A 20862-nucleotide genomic window follows, 5' to 3' on the forward strand; every position below is an offset into this window, starting at 1 on the left:
CCTTTTCATGAAAGTTGACAGCACTGACAAGTTGTCTTTCTCTGACAGTAACCATATAAAGTAACAGAGGCCAGACGTGCCTTTCAGTCCGATCAAAACTAAGGATTTCATTGAAATTGTCAGTACTGACAATTTAGTCAGTGCTGACAATTTTCATGAAACACCCACCTGGGTGTGTGCAGCAACCCATTTCGGCTCAACTTCACCCCAAACTTTCAAAAAATTTCCTGTGCCCTGAAGATTTGCAAAAGTTAAGTGCTTTTTAGTGATTGCTATAAGTAATTACTACAAAGCACCGAACTTTGTTTTATTCCTTTCAAAATGGAAGGCTGTGAGATTTTTGTCGCAAATGGATACGTGGACCCCAGGGGCATGCATGGGCGGAAATCACAGGGAGGACGCGTCCCACCCAAACTAGTAGGGGGACCAATATCGATTGTCCCCCTACTATTGTTGGTCTTTTATGGTGGAAACAAATACATCATTCAGAATCTAAATAAAACATGCATTTATGGATGAAATGGCCTTACATTTGAGGTGATAACTTTCTTTTTTTGCTTGTCAAATTTATTTCGGTCGAAATGACCTTACATTTGAGATGATAACCTTTTTTTTTCCTTTTCTTGCTTGTCAAATGTTCAAGCCCCTGGTCCCCTTTGGAGAGAAATATTCACCCTTGCCCGGGGTGGACCCATTTTGGCGTCAGATTGGTCTCCCTTCCAGAATTATTTATTCAGTCCTTAGTTATCAATCTACCCCCTCACGGCAGCCTTTGGCATATGCGATCTTTGAAAATTTTGATGAAATTATTTTTCGATGGAGAGCCGACGAGGCGATGAATATGCATGTCACCAAGCTCAAGCTCGTTGTGCATGGTGGACCGGGCCTCAGCAGATCATCCGAAGATTTGCACTGGACGAAAACAATATCGTTTGTCCACCTGTTTGTCCAGTGCCATAGACGATAATGCAGTTTTAATTCACAAATATTCGACAAATATTTGACAAATGGCGTTGTGCATGTGATAGCGAAAACTTCCAATTTTGTGAAAGACCGCTCCAGCTGGTAATACATACGTATAAAAGAGTTTTTGCAATTACCCCCTCTTCATGCAGCAGTGAGCCCTCTTAGATCACTTTGTTATTTGCACTATCTACCCCATTTAGACCCAGTTTGTCGCCATCAAATCATTAACTCCGTCACACAACAGCACCAACAAGTCAACAACATATAGTAGTAAGGAATAATGATAGCAATAATAATGATAATAAAGGGGAAAATGAAAATAACATACGCATTGTTCGTTAATGATTCATCTATCCATTAGTATAGGCCTTTCTCATGGACTGCCATCGACATCATTATCATTACTTTCATTGGAAAACCATAGCACTATTCCGGATATGTTCATATGCGAACAGTAACCAGCATGAGAGTATTTTAGCAAGCTATCATATTGAGGGATGGGGAGGGGGGTGGGGGTATATAGCAACTATCAATAAGCACCACCCCCTCCAAATCTGCACAAAATATAGGAGAGTATGAAATCAGACATAAAAAAAAACAATGGGAAAGCAAGCATGGATGATATTTGCATACATTTTATCTAATTTGACCGTACATGTAGGCCTATATCATTCTGTGTTGATATGGTTAAATAAAAAAAGAATAAATACAAGGAAAACCAGTCTGATCGTATGTAGGCCTATATATAGTCAGTGCCATGAGCCCCTCCCCCTGAAAGAATGGCCAATTACATTATTTTTTTTTCTCGACATGAATTTGTTTTTCTAATGCAGGGTTCATCTGAAGGCTCTGACTCTGAACTGGATGCTACAACACCTAAGAAGGCCAGACTAGAGGGACATGGGGATAAACTGGATCCATCAGAGCCAGTCACCACAATATCTGAACTCGAACCAGAAGGAAATATCGGGAAATCTTCAAGGACAAGAAGGGGGCGAGGCAGAGGAAGAGGAAAGGGAAGGGGCAGGGGCAGAGGTAGAGGAAAGGCTAGGGGAACTGAGGCCAGTTCTAGTCACCAGGCTGTACTTCAAGAGAGCACTTTGGCTAGTAGTAGTACCGGCCGTCGTGGACGCCGAAGAGGCCAACGCATTCAAAGCAGACACAGTGAGACTGATGAGGACCAGGCGGGTCCTTCAGCACCTTTAACAGCGACCACCACACCAACCACCACAATAACAACATCCGTTCGACGTAAGGGAACCAGGAAAACAAAAAGTGCAGGTGGAAGGAATATAGGCCCACAAAATCTACGGAGTATCGAATCGGATGCAGACCGAATCAACAACTTACGGGAAAAACGGAAACAGAAAATGCAGGTATAAATAACAATTTTTTTTATACATAAACCTGGATGAATCTTTGCTTCCTTTCTTTCCAAGTTCGCCCAATGAAACACTACATAGTCCTGTAACAGGAACTTGATTTCATCTTTTTTCCCAATAAATAGGCCTAGAGGCCTACATTAGGCAAGCTAGGCCACCTTTTCTGGAGGGGGGAATGATTTTGGATGCAGTATGTGTATAAGACTTGGAGCAAGGCAATCAGGCATTAAAAAAGTTGAAATAAAGAAGTTTATAACTGAATGAATTGAAAGAAATACAGTTGTGAGATATATTTCAATGAACCCAAGAATTCACCCCGAAAAACCCTAAACATTGTGTCACTCAGCCTGGTGTCACTGTTAGTTTGGAGAAGCTATTCAAGTGTTGTTCGTATCAATCAGCCTTCACATGTCTTCTCACTTACAGGATGACATTTCGAAAATGACCAGGCAGGAGATAGAGAACCTACTCTTCAAAGCAATAGAGCGAAGGCCAGGGATGGTCTTCGACGTTATGTACGCGTCCGGAGGTGATGGCTCTGCACCAAGTGGTTCACCTCCGAGTCCATGTGGCGAACCTGGACTTCATTGGTGCCGATGTGGAAACTGCCGCGACATGCCAACAGATGCTGAAAAGCTTTGCTGTGGCAAATCCCCCGAGGAATGCGTCAGAGAACATGCGGTAAGTCAGTAGTATAAGTAGTGTAAATCACAATTTAGGGGTGATTTGGAATGTAGAATTCAAATTCCTTTAGATGTATCAAATCAGTCTCAAATTCCCATACGTGAGACTGGACGATGTTCCAGTGTCCTGGGAACGACGCTAGACTGGGGTGCTGATGAACATTTGTCATGCCAAAAACGGAAAAAAGTTTTCACTACAAAATGAAGGTCATTTTGGTCCCGAGGAACAAAGTTTACAAGAAAAAGTTTCACTACAAAATGGAGGTTATTTGGATTCTGAGGAAAAAAGTTTCCTCATGACCCACAGTTTAGCACATTTTACTGTAAGTGCTACAGAACTTGGATTACAGATGCACTTGTGGTACTCTCCAATTGTGTATCTTCAGAAGTTGCATGGTCATGTCAAGTGATAGAACTCAGTTATGGAAAATGTATCAACAGGTCTATCTCTTATTTCAACTTTGGTTAGGCCTGCTTCAGACAAAGAAAAAAAAAAGAATATTAATTGGTGTTTTTATTGGTCGCACAAATGGTTCAAACAGATTTATCGACAAATTTTCAAATTTATAACTCTTCGAACATAAGACTTCTTTTACCTTTACAGGGGCCCAGACTGAGGCTTTAGGCAACCCACTTGTCACATGTAACTGTGTAAAAATTACCATTTGCTTGTGTCCTTTGCATGGTCTGCCCCCTCCCCACTTTCTGCTCAGCCCCCCTCAAAAAAAAATTCAAACCATTTCGCAGTCTGTCTTTAAATGGGCCTATGACCATTACTCAATTTGAGATACCTTGTGTAAATATTATATTTCAATTTTTTTATTTTTGAAGAGAAGATTGCTAATGTAATGTAGCCAAAACTTTGTGAAGGGCCTTCCAAGAATTTGAAAAGAAGATCTCATCACCACACCATTGCATGTAGTTGGTTGAACTTATTTTTGCATTATTAGTCCCTTTTTCATTTTTGTCCTTGTCGTTTTCAGGTATTCCAAATGATAACAGATGAAGTGTGCTTGCTTCTACAAAGGGCTATATGGGTTGATGCCTACAACCTTGAGGGTGAATCACAGGAGCCAGGAGAAGACAACAAGTGTATGAGACATGCCGCATATCGAAGCTTTATTTTCTGGCAACATGGTAAATTAGGCCAGAGCAACAGAAGGGTAATTCCCAGTTGCTGTGTATTAGGAATTCGTCGCATGTACCCAAGCATAAATGGACACTACACTGGTTATATTCCTGGAAGTTTCGTTTAATCATGTCATGCCTTCCACATACCAGAAAACAAGGCTATTATCACGAACAAGAGAATTGACACTTTTCATACTCAGTTGTACCTGTATTTTTCATATGTTGCCTTTTATAAAAAAAAGATGTTCCTCACTGTAGGATTCCCTTGACAGAAGACCAAAACAATTATTGGATTCATCATTTTTCAATCTCCCTGCTTTTAAATTTCTATCCCACCCCCATCCTCTCTCTCTCTCTCTCAAACAAAATCAAATTTTTAGTGATTTTATGACTGAAAGAAATGAAACATGACAACTCTGATGGTTTTTTTTCCTGAGAAATCTTCATGGGTTTAATGTTGTTTTCTTCTTATATCAGTGTACATTTTTCACTGTTTCATCTATTTACAATCAACATTGAATAACAGTTACATGTACTTCCCAAAATAATGAAGATCAAAACAGATGCCAGGTGCCATATCAAACTTAGCATCTGGTCTAAATAAATAAGGCATAACAACTACGGCATAACACTGTATGCAATTGTATTATGGGAAACCAAGAAGAAGGTACATGCAATGGTTCTAGTTTTCTGAGCACAGGGGAAGAATATTTGCTATATACATTGTACCATTTGGAATTGTTTGTATTCCAATCCCATTGTAACTCATTCTCCCAACCTCCACTAGAGTGTATCAATGTATATACTTTAACGTTTTAATTGCAAGTGTCGATTACTAGCAGAAACAATGAATTGAGAAATAATAGGATCATACTTCACTTATAACAGTTGCACACAAATATTACAGTATGACCTCCAGTATAACAAATATTTATTGTGTTAACAATGGGATTACAAATTGATGAACCATTGATGAGCATGCCATACAAAAGCAAAAACAATTATCAATGCATTATCTTGTGGTACTCTTGTAGTAAAGGACATTAATATTTCGAGCAGTTAAATGTGATGAATGTTGCTTTCGAAACAGTAGTAAGAAAAATATCAAATGTATTTACATATGTACATGTATGAAGGCAACTGCACTTTAAAATAAATGTGTTCAGTGGGAATGACGTGTCAAATGGAATATTTATTTTAGAGATTACATGGGGTCCTCATCACCCCCCCCCAAAAAAAAAAAAAAAAAAAAAAAAGAGTAAATTGGAATCCATGGCCAATCCCTCATGATGTAAATCACTGCATGCTCATGCAAAAACTGGTAACATGACGTTTGCTCTGATGGAACATCAACACATCATGCCCCCAAAAATATTATGCAACCTCCAAAATTAAATAAATCTAGGTCCCCTTCATTACATTATTCTGAACAATAAAAGGCTAATACAATCATGACTTTAATCCCATACCCTCTTTAATAGATATTAAGACGGGATCAAATGTTGCAGGAACAAATGTTGTTTAACTCCTGAACTAGTTGGTTGGATACTATGTTGCCTTCAACAAGAATATACAATTTACATGACCACAAAAGAAAATGAAACATGATAAATGATGAAAAAAAAATCATTATTCACATGTATATCACTCTTGTTTTGCTTAGATTTGTTCTTTTCCATACAAGTACACACAATAATTCATATCCACTTTGAAACAAGTAAATAAATTTAATGTTTACATTTTGTTTGACCTAAAAACTGACATAGACTATTTTGGAAATCTATACTTAGATTAATTTGGTTCAGAAAAATCATACCAGTATGAACTGATTTGATGTCTGAGACATGGCTGTTTCATTTGACTTGCATTGCATGTACTGCACCAGCCAAACCATGCCCCAGAGCACAGTTGTGTTACGGTCCCCTTTAGTTTCTTGATACAAGCACCCTTCCCATAGCAGTCCATATATCTATACCATAACATGACAGAACCTGAATGACTACCAAATATTTGTATGTGTGAATGATAGATTATAATGAAAAACAAGTATTACTTGCGTTTCTCAAATATGTGTTAATAATTCTCAAATTTTTGCTTCCATTGGTGTATAACGCATCACTGCCTTGGAATGCATGGCACTGCATATTCACTACTGGAATTACATGTTGAATATGCATACGTTGAAAGTCAACCTGAGTTTCGCCCACAGTTACAGCACTAACATCCCATGTCTTCAATTTTTTTTCATAAGATAAACTTGGGTAATTGCTGCAAGAAATGATTTCTGCGCAAGTCTTTAACATTACAGTTAGTATTCACCACATCATCACAGATCTGGATTACGTAAACACTACTGTAGAATCATGAAATGATTTGCCTGCGCCACAATGAGGCTGCGATGAATGCAAGGAATGCTCCCCAGGGAGTGGAAATTGTGCACTTTTCGTGCGAATTGAAAAGAATCCAATGACCGGGGTAATAATATGCTTAAACGCGCTTTGAGCCATTCTGGGAAAAGCGCTTTATAAAAATTGGCTGTTATTATTATTATGAAATCCAAGCTGAAAAGCCAGCACACTAATAATCACATTCCTGACGGGCAGATCGTAACTTTTCTACATGAAACATTGGCTGCATATTTTTACAATTTACATACCATACAAACACATAGTCGTTCTAACGGATTCTGCTCAAATTAATTATGAGATCGTAAAAGAATAGCTTTCTAGAAAAATCATCTCACAATTATATCTATGAAGTAATCAAGTCTGTAGTACGAAAAAAAAAATGTCCTTAAACATGAAAAACCCATAGAATAGACTGACAAATTCTTAAGCTATTAATATTAACTATCTCAAACAATGAAAATCATTAAAAAATCAATCTACAAGTTTTACCATATATTCAACATCACCTCCTGGCCATCTGGGCAGTATATCTGAAAAAAAAGGCATGGTGCAGTTTACCCAAATCATCTAGCCTTTACTGTAATTGAGTTTTGGAAGCACTAATGAATACCTCTAATTATCATCTAAACGGCCTTGCCTCCTGCTCAATATCTCGTCGACGGAAGGTGGTGGGAAAGGAGCGAGATGTGGTCTGATTGCACGAGGATCTCCTGGCATAAGTTCCGTCTTTGCAAAGAGTGGTGTCTCATCTCCTTCTCTCCTTGTCATGATGTCCTTCACAAGAGCTGGTATGTAGTCGTAGGTCTTGGGAACCATCACAGGTCGTGCCACATAGTTCTTAGCATGTTTTGACCATACTGCGACATGTCTGAAAGTAATAAAAAGAAATACAGTCACATAAAAATAAAAACATCACTGAAGGTGTTTATTACCTCCCAATGCCATGGTCATGAATTTTCTAACAATCATTCCAATCATGCAAATGCATCCTCAGTGGGTTATCCAAGATTTTTGGCCATTATGTGGTTACCAAGTCAACACAATTTCTGACAAATTTGAAAAATGTGTCTTGCACAGCTTCAGTGCAATATCTAAATGAAGTAGTACAATCCGAATGTTAAAATATCAACTGTGATATATCGTTACCATAGAAATGCATTTTCCAAATAATATGCCCGCCTGTAACGCGGAAAATGGAGTTATTTGTCAAACAAGAAAAGTAGAAGGTGGTGACTTGACCTTTGAACCTCACAATCAATAATTTCCTGGGATAAACTTTTTCTTTTGCATTTTACTATATGGAATTAGGTTTATTAAAAAATTTTCCTTTAAGAAATACCAAAAAAAATTAGATTGACAACTGATTTAGTACAATAGACATCCTTTCTAACTTCTTCTTCACTATAAGTGTGACAAGTCATTTAGACGTGTATGAAAACTGAAACTAGTATGATTTCACGTAATAACATAAGAAAAACGAAACTGGCTAAGCGACATCATCAGCCCTCCCCGTGGATATTATTGACGACGTGCCTTTAACTGCTTTCACAATATTTTGCTTAAATAGAAAATTCAACAACTTTGTGCTATTTTTCATCAGATTTTGATGAAATTTTCTGCATTTTGCTGTCTGAAATTTTGCTCTATTTATTCAAATGTAACTATTTTCAGCCCAGAGTATCTCTTTAAGAATTATATTCCAATTTTATTGACATGCTAGAGGGACATACTTTTGCTTGCCTTGACCATCAGTTTGAACAGGTCTATCTTTGTGAGCCATGTAGTCAATGACTGCCAACAAGTTCCTAGCTCTGTAAGCCTGGTACCTACAAAGAAATTGAAATATCATAACAGTTAAATAGGTTTAAACAGAAATTACTAAAAAAGCAAAAAAAATTGGAATGTGCAATTCTTAAAAACATCCATTTGGGTGAACTTTAAAGCTCTATAGAAAAGAATCAAGCACATGGACCCATGCTATTTTGTGGGGCATAATTGGAATATTTAGGTGCTAAAGTATCTATGATAAAAAAAGACATTTACATTTTACTTAAACTGTGGAACATCCGTAAACTGCTTATTTCCAATTTTGCCGAGATGAAAGGCTATTTCTAATTTGGCGAAGATGACAGTTTCAAATAACAGTGATATTATATGTTAAAGATACCTACAGGCAGAATGGAATAGTTATTGATACTTCTGAAGATTTCAATCCACTAATTTATGTACTTCATGAAGAAAAAAGTATTGCCGTTAAAAAAAAGTCCAAACTAAATACAAAATAACATGTAGATATTACACTAAAATTTTACAAATAATGAAAACATACGTAAACATTTTAATACTGAGAAGACTTCTCATTCACATTTGATTAAAAATCCAGTTAAGAGTCTCTTTCTTTTTTTAATAACATGCCTGTTTGCATAGTGTACTGATTTTCATAACATATCTCATTATATCACCGAAAACATCCATACATGCATGTTATACATACCCAAATGAATACCGCTTTGATGCATACATCAGAATGTGGTTGTGAAGGGATTCCAAAGTACCTGTATGCCTGTTTTTAGCAACAACAAAAAAGACAAACAATTAGTGATGCTGTCACAACAACAGAAGGGGATATCTTGATTTGGATAGAGCCTAATCAGTATTAGGGGCTTGCTGGTTTATTTATTTTCCACTTCTTTGCTTGCAAAAATTTAGTGCACTTTTCAGCCGTGCATATCCCCATGTTTGGTCAAGTTACGGTCTAAAATAAAAATAAAATATTTCAATAAATTAAAATCATATCTAGTTTGGTTAAATAAAAGTGTTTGCTGCATAAACCTATTACAACCAATCAGCACAGATAACAGAGATGAGAATATGGGCTAAAGTTTTGTGAATGAAAACATTACTTAGAATTACCTGAAGTTGGAGAAGTAGTGGAAGTTGTTAATGAACTTCCTTTCATAGGCAACCTCCACCAGTGCCTGATGTGCCTTGTATCCAGGCTTTAGCCACTCCTCCCTTTCCGGGTTCTCAAGGGGCCCATGGTCACATGTGTTGGCTCCTCCTAGGCCAGACACCCAAGAATGCTTATTTGTCACATGGTGGGTGAGGCCGTGCCACTTAGCCTGATGATACAAATGACAATCAACACATACTTACGTTATTACATAATCAAGTAGCTTCTGAAACTGAAGTAGTATACCGGTAAATGTAAGATATATGATCTCTTTAAGGGTACAAATATTATAGACCGGAACTGTTCTTAGTGAATTCAACACTCAATATAATTTTAAAAGATTGGGTTACAGTACCACAAAAACAGAAATTTAATAACATATAGACAAATTTCATAAAGATTCAAGGATTTTATAAAGTTATATAAAAAATTATCATAGGTGCTTGGTGTGGAATTGGTAATAATTGCAAAGATCATTCTTACTTTGAAAGACCCGCTGTCCCCTTTGCATTCCTTTGAACAGTACCAAAAGTGAAGAACCACATGCCTAGCCCAATATGCTAATGGTCTAGTCGCTGCTCTGGAAGATGCCTGGAAAATGAAGGAAACTTCCTATTTAATATGTAATTATTATTTTTTTCTTGAATCAGCCTCCATGTGACAAAAGACTAATACAAACATTTCTGTACCATCACTACCTGTTCAATTCAAACTCTAAGACCTCACTTGTAAATCTATACACATTAATGCATATCTTACCTAAAACAATATTATCATGGCTAAAACTATTTCTGAAAACAAATTTGATGTTTAGCATTATTCATGAAAGAGATTTTACCTTGGATAATTTCTTTCCAAGATTCTTTGCTCCATGCCAAGTGTCCCATGAGTGAGTAATCTGTGGTCGCTGCACTCCTGAAAAGTGAAAAAAGAGAAGAAAAAAAATCAACACCTTCAACTTCACCAAGTACATGATTGCTTGTTATTGTCCAAGCTTAGGAACTCTCTCCATGTCAATTTCTTTTTCATGCACTTCCATTATATTCGTTACAATCAAGAGACATTTGCGAAGTAAACACAGAAGCATTCACTCAAGCACACCACATCCAACACACTTTGTGCATGCACATTTCAGTGCATATTGTAACATAGCAACAGATTGAGATTCAAGACTGAAAGCTTTCCATCCCCAGAATAGTGTCATAACTGTTTTGGGGCAGCTAAGCAATTAGTTATCCATATCGCTATTACATTTACCATCATTTGGTGGACACTGCAGTACATAATTGAATGTGCGATAATACTTTGCCCATGGCGTCAATCGCAGGGAATGGGGAATATTTCAATATTTCAGATGGCTTGCTTTATCATTCCCCAATAATCCCAGGTAGAACGTCATAATTACTATATCATGTTCATTATGATGACGGACAAGGAGATATCACGATGATAGCAATGATTACTAATGAGAACAGAGTCCCACCTTGTACCTCTGCATCAATTTGTAACTTCCCAACATAGCTTGAAATACAGGCACATGCCACAAATATCAAATGTTTAGTGTTACAAATGTTTATTATGTCAAATAAGTGGAGAATATACAAACTAAATGTGAATGGAAAATCAAAAGAGGTTACGTATTCAAACAACCCCTCCCCCCTCAAAATATAAAAATGAAAAATAAATAAATAAAAGGAAAATACCCATGATAGAAACAGAATTGACATACTCATAACCTTGGCAATGGAAGAGTGGGCATCTGTTACCACCTCCTTGACATCCAGGCCACTGTCTTCAAGAGCCAGAAGGCTCTCCTTGAACCCCTTCATTTCCATCAAAGGGCTTTTGTCTCCAACCTCTCTCTTGTCCACAAATTGGACGTTGAGGACATCTTTTGTGGTGTGCTCCATCAACGTATACGTCAGGAACTGGGCACTATGGCCAGGGCTGTCATTCCTACCGTCGCCTAAAAGACAACAAAGAAATATCAATTTGATTTTAAAGAAGACAAAGATTGACAAACATTCAAATCTGATTACAATGATCATTGAACCAATTGCGAAGTTGTGATTATCACTGTTATTTTTTATCTGTCAACAAAAAATCATTTTTTAAAATACCACATAGTTTTTAACCCAAAGATTAAAAAAAAACGCATAATGCCGAACAATTAATCAAGAATTCGAACTTCAACTAGGAAAGAGCTCCCCAAAATCATATGAATGATAATGATAATATGAATATCCTGGTAGGGAAACATTTGAAGAGACTAATAAGGACACCTCACGATTTATTTTGTATATTATTTGAAAAAAAATGTGAAGATTTGATTCCTAAATGAAAATTGTAGAATAGCAGTTACTAGTGCAACCTATCCGCATACAAGTATCAGCTTCCTGTTTAATGAATTCTTAAATAAATGAAACAGAAATAGTGAGTTTGTGAATTCATCTGTGTTGTGCATATAACTGTTATGTGAAAATTAGCAAAACTTTGGAATGTAATAACTTTCTTCTATTACATCTGATATTGACAAAAATAATTGAGCTTCTCAAATATTTCTGTATTTATTCAAATGGACATTTGGCTGGCCAGGGTGGACTTGGCTTTTGAAAAATACTCTTCAGCAATTCATCCACTTTTAATCGATAGATAGCTATATATTTTCTACAAACAGAATAGAAGATGACTGCATACCACAACCGGAGTGCCAGAATGTTTTTCGATTGTATTCTTCCTAACATTCTTCCAATGGGCCTCTACAGCAGGGCATACGTATTTTTTTTTGCACTGCCGCAAACATCGAGTGCCCCATGAAATTCAGACGGGCAAACTGTGCCATGAGGGACACTTTGCGGAAGTTGTTCCCGGTGAGGATCAAGGCACTCGCCAACTTCAAATCCCCGATGTGCGACCGCCTGATAGTTTCCTGGGAACACCAGGATGGTGTCCCATGTCCATTTGGGCAGATCTGAAAGATATAAAGCGGAAATATTATATTTTTCTTATTCTATTGTACATAAGTTCTGGTTTAGTAACATGAATTATACTTCATTTCTTTTCACGCAAGTTTATATACTGGATCTGTAAGATATTGTGATACAAATTAATCAACTTTGTAACCTTTGATCTGCTCACTCACAAGGGTAAACATACATGTATTATTGTTAGGAGTGCCTGGATTGTTACCAAGAAAAGAGTTTTTGTGAATAAATTCTGAAAGAATGCCAACTTGTGACATGAAAAAGTAACAATTTGCCTGTAATTTGTGTTGACTCAGGTACAATTTGAATAGTAATTATATCCCCTCACACAGAAGATTGACAGTCAACACTTTCATAAAAAATAATATTTAATTGTAAAACTATTGTTTCATTCAGAAAAATTAATGTTTGTGTTACATGTAAATGTAATATAGGGTACATTTTAAAATGCAGATATAATTTTAATCACAAATACCACATCAAGTCGACAAAGCAAAAAAAAAGGATGACTTATTGGAGAGGCAAAAAGAAACATATAAAATCAATGAATCATTACCCAGTCTATATGGGCAGCACTCCCATTTCCCTGTCTTACATGCACAGCAAGACTTGATGCACATTGGGTGCACTTCGATATTGCTTTTTTAGCTATATCTAACAGCCTATTCTCTGTGATGACGAACAATTTGACGTCTTCCGCTTCTTGAGCTGTTGACTTCTGGTGTAGACCAGACCTTGTGAACTGTGACTCCTGTGGGGTGTCCTCCAGCCTAATATCCTCCCCCATCTCATGCTCCTCTTCCCCAACCTCTGTCAGTCCTTTACAATCCTCTCTGCAAAAGACATGGAAACACTAGTTTTTAAAAAAATTGCAAAAAAGACAAGTTGCAGTATCATCAGAGATGCACAAAACTGATTTAGTTCCCAACACAATGCCAGGAAGCCTCAAGATAGAGCTATATGTAAATATTTAAATGTGCATAGCAATAATGAAATAATAAAGATTAAAAAGTACATGAAATCTTTGAGAATTCTGGCATCAAAATTCTTCCCATATAATGTTACAAGGATATTTCATTGAAGTAGCTCAGAAATAATTAAAGATAATAAAGAAGTTTGAAGAAAAAAGGTAAGAATACAGAGAATTAGAAAATAATAAATAAATCACAGCAAAATTTAGGTTAGTAGATAAGTTTAAAAACATAATTCAACAGATTATTACAAAGGATACAACGACAAAGACTGAATACCTAATGAACTGCTTTGATTTTATACATGAATTTGCACAACAACAAAAAATACTTTACAATCCAAATTTCTGGGGGAGGTGATCGTTGGCAAATTAAAAATGAAATATTAGAAATAAGTAAGATTGTGTCTTGCACCAACACTTTCAATATTATTTACCCAATTTGAAGCCGCAATGTAAGCTCGGGGTCCTCAAAGTCAGAATCGGATTCTTCATCCAGAACATCCTCTGTTGGGTAGACAAAGTCCCCCTTTTCATAATAACTAACGCTGATGCTGGTGTAAAAACATAAAATATTGATTTAATATACAGTCATTCTCTACTGCAAAAATAACAAAAAAAAATTAATATTAACCTAGTGGTATATGGTCTCACTTTCCCTGCATGTACTTTATTACCCTGCTTTAAGAATACAAAACAAAATTGAGTACCATTAATCATTGACTTTCAAATCCAAAATTTAATTCCATAATTTATTGTTCGAAATAGACATGAAATGAAATACTCCTAAAATTTGCTTTGCCCAATTGATCGTGGGCCCGGCAGCCACTGTGCAGCGCCAGATCGACGAGGCTCTATCCCTTTAAACGTTGAACGCCAAACAGGGTAGCAACAACTCCCATCTTTTAACGTCTTTTGGTCTGACGCAGCCGGGGTTTGAACCCCCGACCTCCCGGTTCATGTGAGACGAACGCTCTACAAACTGAGCCAACACACTGGTCTTTAAACTGCCTCTTCTAATTGTTAGCACTAATTGCATACAAGGCCCCAATTCATCTTATTCATGTATTTCTAAAATTAATGAAAGAGGAATCACATCAAATACGGTACTGTACACCAGAGCTTGGTACTTCATGCACATATTGAGGTATTGGGGATACTTACTCAAACATGTCGGAATCACTTGCAGCTGGTATACTGTGACTTGATGATATACAAAGGTGGATAGCAGAGCATGAAATTAGTAAGACCATGTTATTTTAATGTAAAGGCATATACCATTTCCAAACAAAGGTTATTAATAAGCTAAAATAGTTTATGTATAGTAACATTAACATGTAATTCTTGATGTTAACATCTAAATACAAAGTATTTCCCATCCCTTTTGGTTACATGATGTTTGCTCAAGCAACAATTGCTCTGTGGCAAATTCCACAAATTAATAAAAGGACCAACTGCAACCCAAGATTTAACACTACCGGTATATCCATCCTGAACAAAACCCGAAGCATAACTCTTAACCTAACATAAAACCCTATTGCAACCCTCACCCTATATCAGTCACTGAAACAAATGTTGTGTCTCCTAAAAAACCAGGGTACTGGTATAAAGCTTGCAACAGTAATTAATACAATGTTAGGCATGACACACAATTTTAAAACTTCCAATCACACCGCCATGTCATGCAAATCTTAACTTCACCTGTTTCATCCAAATACATGTAGATCTATGCAGATAATAAGTGCAAGTTTCATATAAAAGTATTAGCTTGGAGTAAAGGCCTATCAATCATGATCTGCTTACAAAGAAACACATTGACACATATCTCCTTATGATATATCACTCACACGAAAATAAAACCGAGATCAACTTACATGGAAGGTCTTCCTGACCCTATCAATGATATTGCAGAACAAGCATCAGAATCCCTAAATTAACAAAATTAAGAACAGGGTTAAAATAATATATTTTGTATTCAACTTACGTGAACTTATTGTCTGTGTCTGTATGTATGAATAATAAGATATTGGCAAAATAATCATGGGAAGCAAGCAACATGTCAGGTCTGTTAAAAAGCAGTAACAATACATCTACACTGTTTCATCCAAATACATGTAGATCTATGCAGATAATAAGTGCAAGTTTCATATAAAAGTATTAGCTTGGAGTAAAGGCCTATCAATCATGATCTGCTTACAAAGAAACACATTGACACATATCTCCTTATGATATATCACTCACACGAAAATAAAACCGAGATCAACTTACATGGAAGGTCTTCCTGACCCTATCAATGATATTGCAGAACAAGCATCAGAATCCCTAAATTAACAAAATTAAGAACAGGGTTAAAATAATATATTTTGTATTCAACTTACGTGAACTTATTGTCTGTGTCTGTATGTATGAATAATAAGATATTGGCAAAATAATAATGGGAAGCAAGCAACATGTCAGGTCTGTTAAAAAGCAGTAACAATACATCTACACTGTTTCATCCAAATACATGTAGATCTATGCAGATAATAAGTGCAAGTTTCATATAAAAGTATTAGCTTGGAGTAAAGGCCTATCAATCATGATCTGCTTACAAAGAAACACATTGACACATATCTCCTTATGATATATCACTCACACGAAAATAAAACCGAGATCAACTTACATGGAAGGTCTTCCTGACCCTATCAATGATATTGCAGAACAAGCATCAGAATCCCTAAATTAACAATATTAAGAACAGGGTTAAAATAATATATTTTGTATTCAACTTACGTGAACTTATTGTCTGTGTCTGTATGTATGAATAATAAGATATTGGCAAAATAATCATGGGAAGCAAGCAACATGTCAGGTCTGTTAAAAAGCAGTAACAATACATCTACAATTGGTTTTTCAGCTTAAATCTTACAATTCCACAAAATTCAGCTCAAGGAACTGTACCAATTCTAGATACACTCTGATAAAGGACAATTAATCTTGGTTTTGGTTCTACAAACTTTCTTGTGAATTCAGTATTTACTGCACATACTTTCAGTTTTGAATTTGTGGCAACACTTGACATCATAATCATTTCATTCTAATTTGATCTATAACAAGCTTTACACACCCAAAGCAAAATAAATTTAAAAAAATGTTGACATAATGGCAAGAAATGTGCAATAATGGCCCCGTCTTACAAAGAGTTACGATTGATCCGATCATCCTGAACTGTGTACATGTATATACTTTTTTTCCCAAAAAATTAGCACCATGTCCTTTTTATGAAAAAAAAACATTCTAAATTGTCAAGCAGCAATGAACAAAGGAATACACATGTACATCGTATCTAGAAAACATTTTCAATATTAATTTCATATGTTGGCGACTTGGCGCTGTTGGCTTTCCATAGTTGTGGTTGATTGGACCACTCTTAACTCTTCGTAAAACAGGCCTGGTATGCTTATTATCGTCTTGAAAGAAACTGCAGTATAACTGTACATAATTTAACATATCATTGATCATTACTGCCTCAATTTAAATAAACTTACTTATCATCGGCAAATTTGCCTGAGGCTCCACTTCCCTTAAAAGGTGTCGAAGCAAATGCGGTACTCCTGATAATAGAATGAAGGTTTGAAGATAAAGAGGGATTTTTTTAAACAAAATCAATAAGAAAGTATCCCCACAATTACCAGTCTCATAATATGAAATTATGAAGACACAATTTCCTCTTTATAAATTACTTTGACAGATCACATACGTGCAAAAATTAGAATATGCAGAAAATACACATGTACAGGTACAGTATGAGGGACTGCATGACCATCTGACTAAAAGTACTTGGAAAAAACTGATTTTTTGCAACCAGCATGGAAATTATTTGTGAAAATCACGATGTTCCCACCTTCTTATATTGTGCAAAGTATGTGAATGTACATTCTCTGCATCACTGTTATTGCTTCCTTTATTAAAATTTGATGTATTGAAAATAATTCTGACTATATTAGTACATGTACATCCGCATGTTGGGTTACTGACAGGTAATTTTACTGTAGAGTTCACAGAGTCTGATTCTCCCTTCCCCTGAAGAAAAAAGTTTCCCAAATGTAATAATAAAAAAATAATAATAATAAATCATCAATATCCAAATACGTTTATTAAACCTACATGTACTTTAAAGAGACATCTCACCTGTTCTCTACAGTTTCCTTCCTTGTACACATACTTGATTCCCCGAAACTTTCACTGGCACACTCATGGGACTGCTCTTGGGATCTAAGGTTAGATGAGAGAATATACAAATACCCTCAATAAAGAAAATATTCTTCAAAAAAATTATAAGAGTTCAATACACACACACATTTACATGTAAAATCATTCCACTTTGTTTCTGAAATAATTTGCAACCTAAAAAAAAAAGTCAGCAACGAATTGAAGAGATACATGCATTTAATGTACATGTAGAAATGTTCTTACCACAAAATCTAATAAAACATTTATCAACTTATATGTGCCTGCTTAGCTAGGTATATTTTATGTTGTCATTTTTTTATGTTGAATTCTAATATATATCATGTTGTTTATTTTTTTATTTTTGTTCAATGTACAGTGACGAAGTAAATGAGAACATACAAATAAATACAACATTTAAAAAAGTATGTTCGTGATACAAAAATCTTCTGTAGTAAACCAAATCACAAGGCACGGCACAATTTGAATAAAAATGCATGTAAAATATTTGAATCTTACCTGTCATCGACATTTCCCACACTGGTTCCTGCACTGATACCGGTGCAATTCTTGGAGTGTTCTTCGTGTCTGAAGTGTGATGCAAAGAGACAAATGTTAATAAATGATGTATAAGTAACATGTACATGTATACTTCCATAAGGACACATTAAACACTCTGTGATTCTGTGATTTAAAAAAAAATTCTTTGGTACCTTTTGTTAGATTTAGATAACTTGTTAAATGTTGGATCTCGTCTAAAAACTTACAGATAAATAGGTATAGGCCAAGGTATGCTATTTGACATTGTAAAAGTATGTATCTATTTCTGTCGGAACCGGAAATATGCTCCGCTAAGACTTTATCTGGCTCCGCAGCATAAACTCTTTGACTGAGTGTTATGTCATTACACTAGCATGATTAGGAGTAGGACTAATTAGGACAAGGGGATGTGTGCACCTCACGTTAGGCAAGGACAAAAAAAAAAAATCTTTTTTTTTTTTGAAAAACTCCTCCGATACAGCGGATTTATCATCAGTCTTTGAGCTTTGACACCCCACCATAACACGGTCACTAAACACACATGTAACGTTAATTGGGGAATGGATGGAAAATTTGGCATATTTCAAGTAGGTCCTAGGCGCTAACGATAGGCCAAAACAGAGAATGGATAGATTCAATCAGTCAATGCTAACTTATCAACCCGGCTTGAGCCCAGGCCAAGTCCCAAGATCTATCTGAGGAGTGCACACGCTGAAATGGAAAATCAAGTCGGGTGGTCATGTTGTCATTGATTCAGACTGTCTTGACTTGAGGACAAAAGTCAGAAAAAAAATGCATGTAATTAGTTGGTCCACGTGGAAATCTTTCCCACGTATGGTACGGTACCGGTATGTCAGACATGTATACAGTATAGTACCCAGTTGTTGTGTGTCCGGACGATCAATTTTAGAAAGTCATTTGGAAAAATTAATACAAGCGAGGTTTCAACAATTTTTAGTAAAAAATGTTAGGAAATATTATAAAGAACAAAATAAAACTTAGAAATGATTACAAAGCAACAAGTATTGAATTCATATTTTAGTACTTTTTAGTGTAATCCAAAGACAAAAAAAGAAGGCTTCTTCAAAGATCAAGTGTCCGGACACCCGACCCCCCATCCTACTTTCTTTCAACAACAGACACATCAATCAGTATCACGAAATTACGGTATATCTACTTACGTGTTAATGAGCAACTCCAGAAAACTATCATTCTTGCTTTCTCCGGTTGAGAGCATTGCTATCCGGAACTTGTCAAACATTGCTGTTGACAATGTCATGCGACTCCTTTTTGCCTCGTATCTCTCCTTCCACCCATGGCAACGGCCCCGCGTACATATGTTCACATGAACAAAAAAAAAATAATTAGCTCTGACCAAATTTATCGATATTAAACGAACTGGACGAAAACAATCTCGAAATACCGATTACCGTAGACCGCAACGCACTTGAAAAACATGGGAAACTAGTGTGTGCACGAACGGCCGGCCGGCTCGACGCGACCGCGCGCCGGCCCGCAAGCTAGCGTGGCTTTATTTGGTGCGACAAACTCGATTGCAGAATCGCCAAGATATTGACATGTACAATTTCACGCCATAGAGGGAGTAAACAGATATTTGAGTCGGATTTGAAAAAAGACCCGACGCCCTGATTAACGGTCATTTTTTTGCTTTCTCACTTTTTTTTTTCTCACTAAATACACGATTTCTTCGAAATTTCTTTGGCAGTTCCTATTTATTTATCAATCCCATCAAATGGTGTAAGTATGAACAAAATCCGTATTTTAGTCAAATTTACAGGCTACCAAAGCTGGAACTTACCTTTAAGGATGGAAAATAGTTTGAAAATATATAGATACAAACTTCATACAAATTATAAAAAAGAAGCAAAATAAACTGGCATCATGATACTGTGAACAGAGATACAAGATTGTTCATGCAATTAAAAAACATTTTTGCAAACTATATAGCCTCGCATCATAAAAATAGATTGAAAATATCCAATTTTTTTTTATTTAAAAAGAAATAGATATAAACCAGCCGGGCTAACATATTGCAAGGTTGCAAAGATATAAACCGGGGATATAAAGCAAAAATATAGTAGGCCTAAAAATGGAAATTAAATATCCTATTTTTAGTTTAGCCTATTTCACCTGTAAAATAGCAAAAAAATAGTATGAATAGGAGAACAAAAATTGAAGCAATTTCATTTATAAAAATATATTTGTAAGAAAATAGGCCCTTTTTACAAAAAAAAAGTAAAAAAAAAAAAATAGATGGGAAATTGGACAAATGTATTTTCTCGCAACAAAAACTTCAAGGGGCCAGTATCACATTAAAACTTGGTTATCAAACATGTAAAACAAAATCCTAGATGGCATTTTAACTGAGATTTATTTTTTTATCAACATTCAACGCTGAATTTTCTTATGTTAATTGTTAAGTGATGAACCTTAAAGGGATGGTCCGGGCGCTGAAATATTAATTCTAAATAAATAGAGTGAAATTCACAAAGCAAACTGCTAACAATTTCATCAAAATCGGATGACAAAATAACGAAGTTTATTAATATTTTGTGAAAACAGATATGTGCACATCGTCATGAATATTCATTTGGTGGGCTGATGATGTGTCGACA

The 20862-nt window shown here is 35.9% G+C and overlaps 2 protein-coding genes and 1 long non-coding RNA gene across 3 annotated transcripts; 1 reads left to right on the forward strand and 2 right to left on the reverse strand.

Moving 5' to 3' along the window:
- The first annotated feature begins 1793 nt into the window (after window positions 1-1793).
- On the forward strand, window positions 1794-6485 carry LOC129261234 (uncharacterized). The gene is made up of 3 exons (XM_064115348.1): window positions 1794-2342; window positions 2775-3029; window positions 4015-6485. The coding sequence occupies exons 1-3, from the start codon at window positions 1794-1796 to the stop codon at window positions 4285-4287; spliced, it is 1077 nt and encodes a 358-aa protein (XP_063971418.1). The 3' UTR covers window positions 4288-6485.
- LOC129261065 (uncharacterized) lies at window positions 4583-12345 on the reverse strand. The gene is made up of 8 exons (XM_064115352.1): window positions 12214-12345; window positions 11253-11489; window positions 10362-10438; window positions 10007-10114; window positions 9484-9692; window positions 9065-9133; window positions 8301-8396; window positions 4583-7438 (listed from the first exon to the last, which is right to left on the reverse strand). Exons 2-8 carry the CDS (start codon window positions 11431-11433, stop codon window positions 7183-7185), a joined length of 996 nt encoding a protein of 331 aa, XP_063971422.1. The 5' UTR covers window positions 11434-11489; window positions 12214-12345; the 3' UTR covers window positions 4583-7182.
- Window positions 12346-13267: 922 nt separating this feature from the next.
- Window positions 13268-14690, reverse strand: LOC129261064 (uncharacterized). Its single transcript, XR_010296877.1, has 3 exons — window positions 14642-14690; window positions 13915-14031; window positions 13268-13340 (listed from the first exon to the last, which is right to left on the reverse strand). It is a non-coding gene; the product is annotated as an uncharacterized LOC129261064 (long non-coding RNA).
- Window positions 14691-20862: the final 6172 nt, after the last annotated feature.

The sequence above is a fragment of the Lytechinus pictus genome, unplaced genomic scaffold (assembly GCF_037042905.1).
Source record: "Lytechinus pictus isolate F3 Inbred unplaced genomic scaffold, Lp3.0 scaffold_28, whole genome shotgun sequence".
In the NCBI taxonomy this organism is placed as follows: Eukaryota; Metazoa; Echinodermata; class Echinoidea; order Temnopleuroida; family Toxopneustidae; genus Lytechinus; species Lytechinus pictus.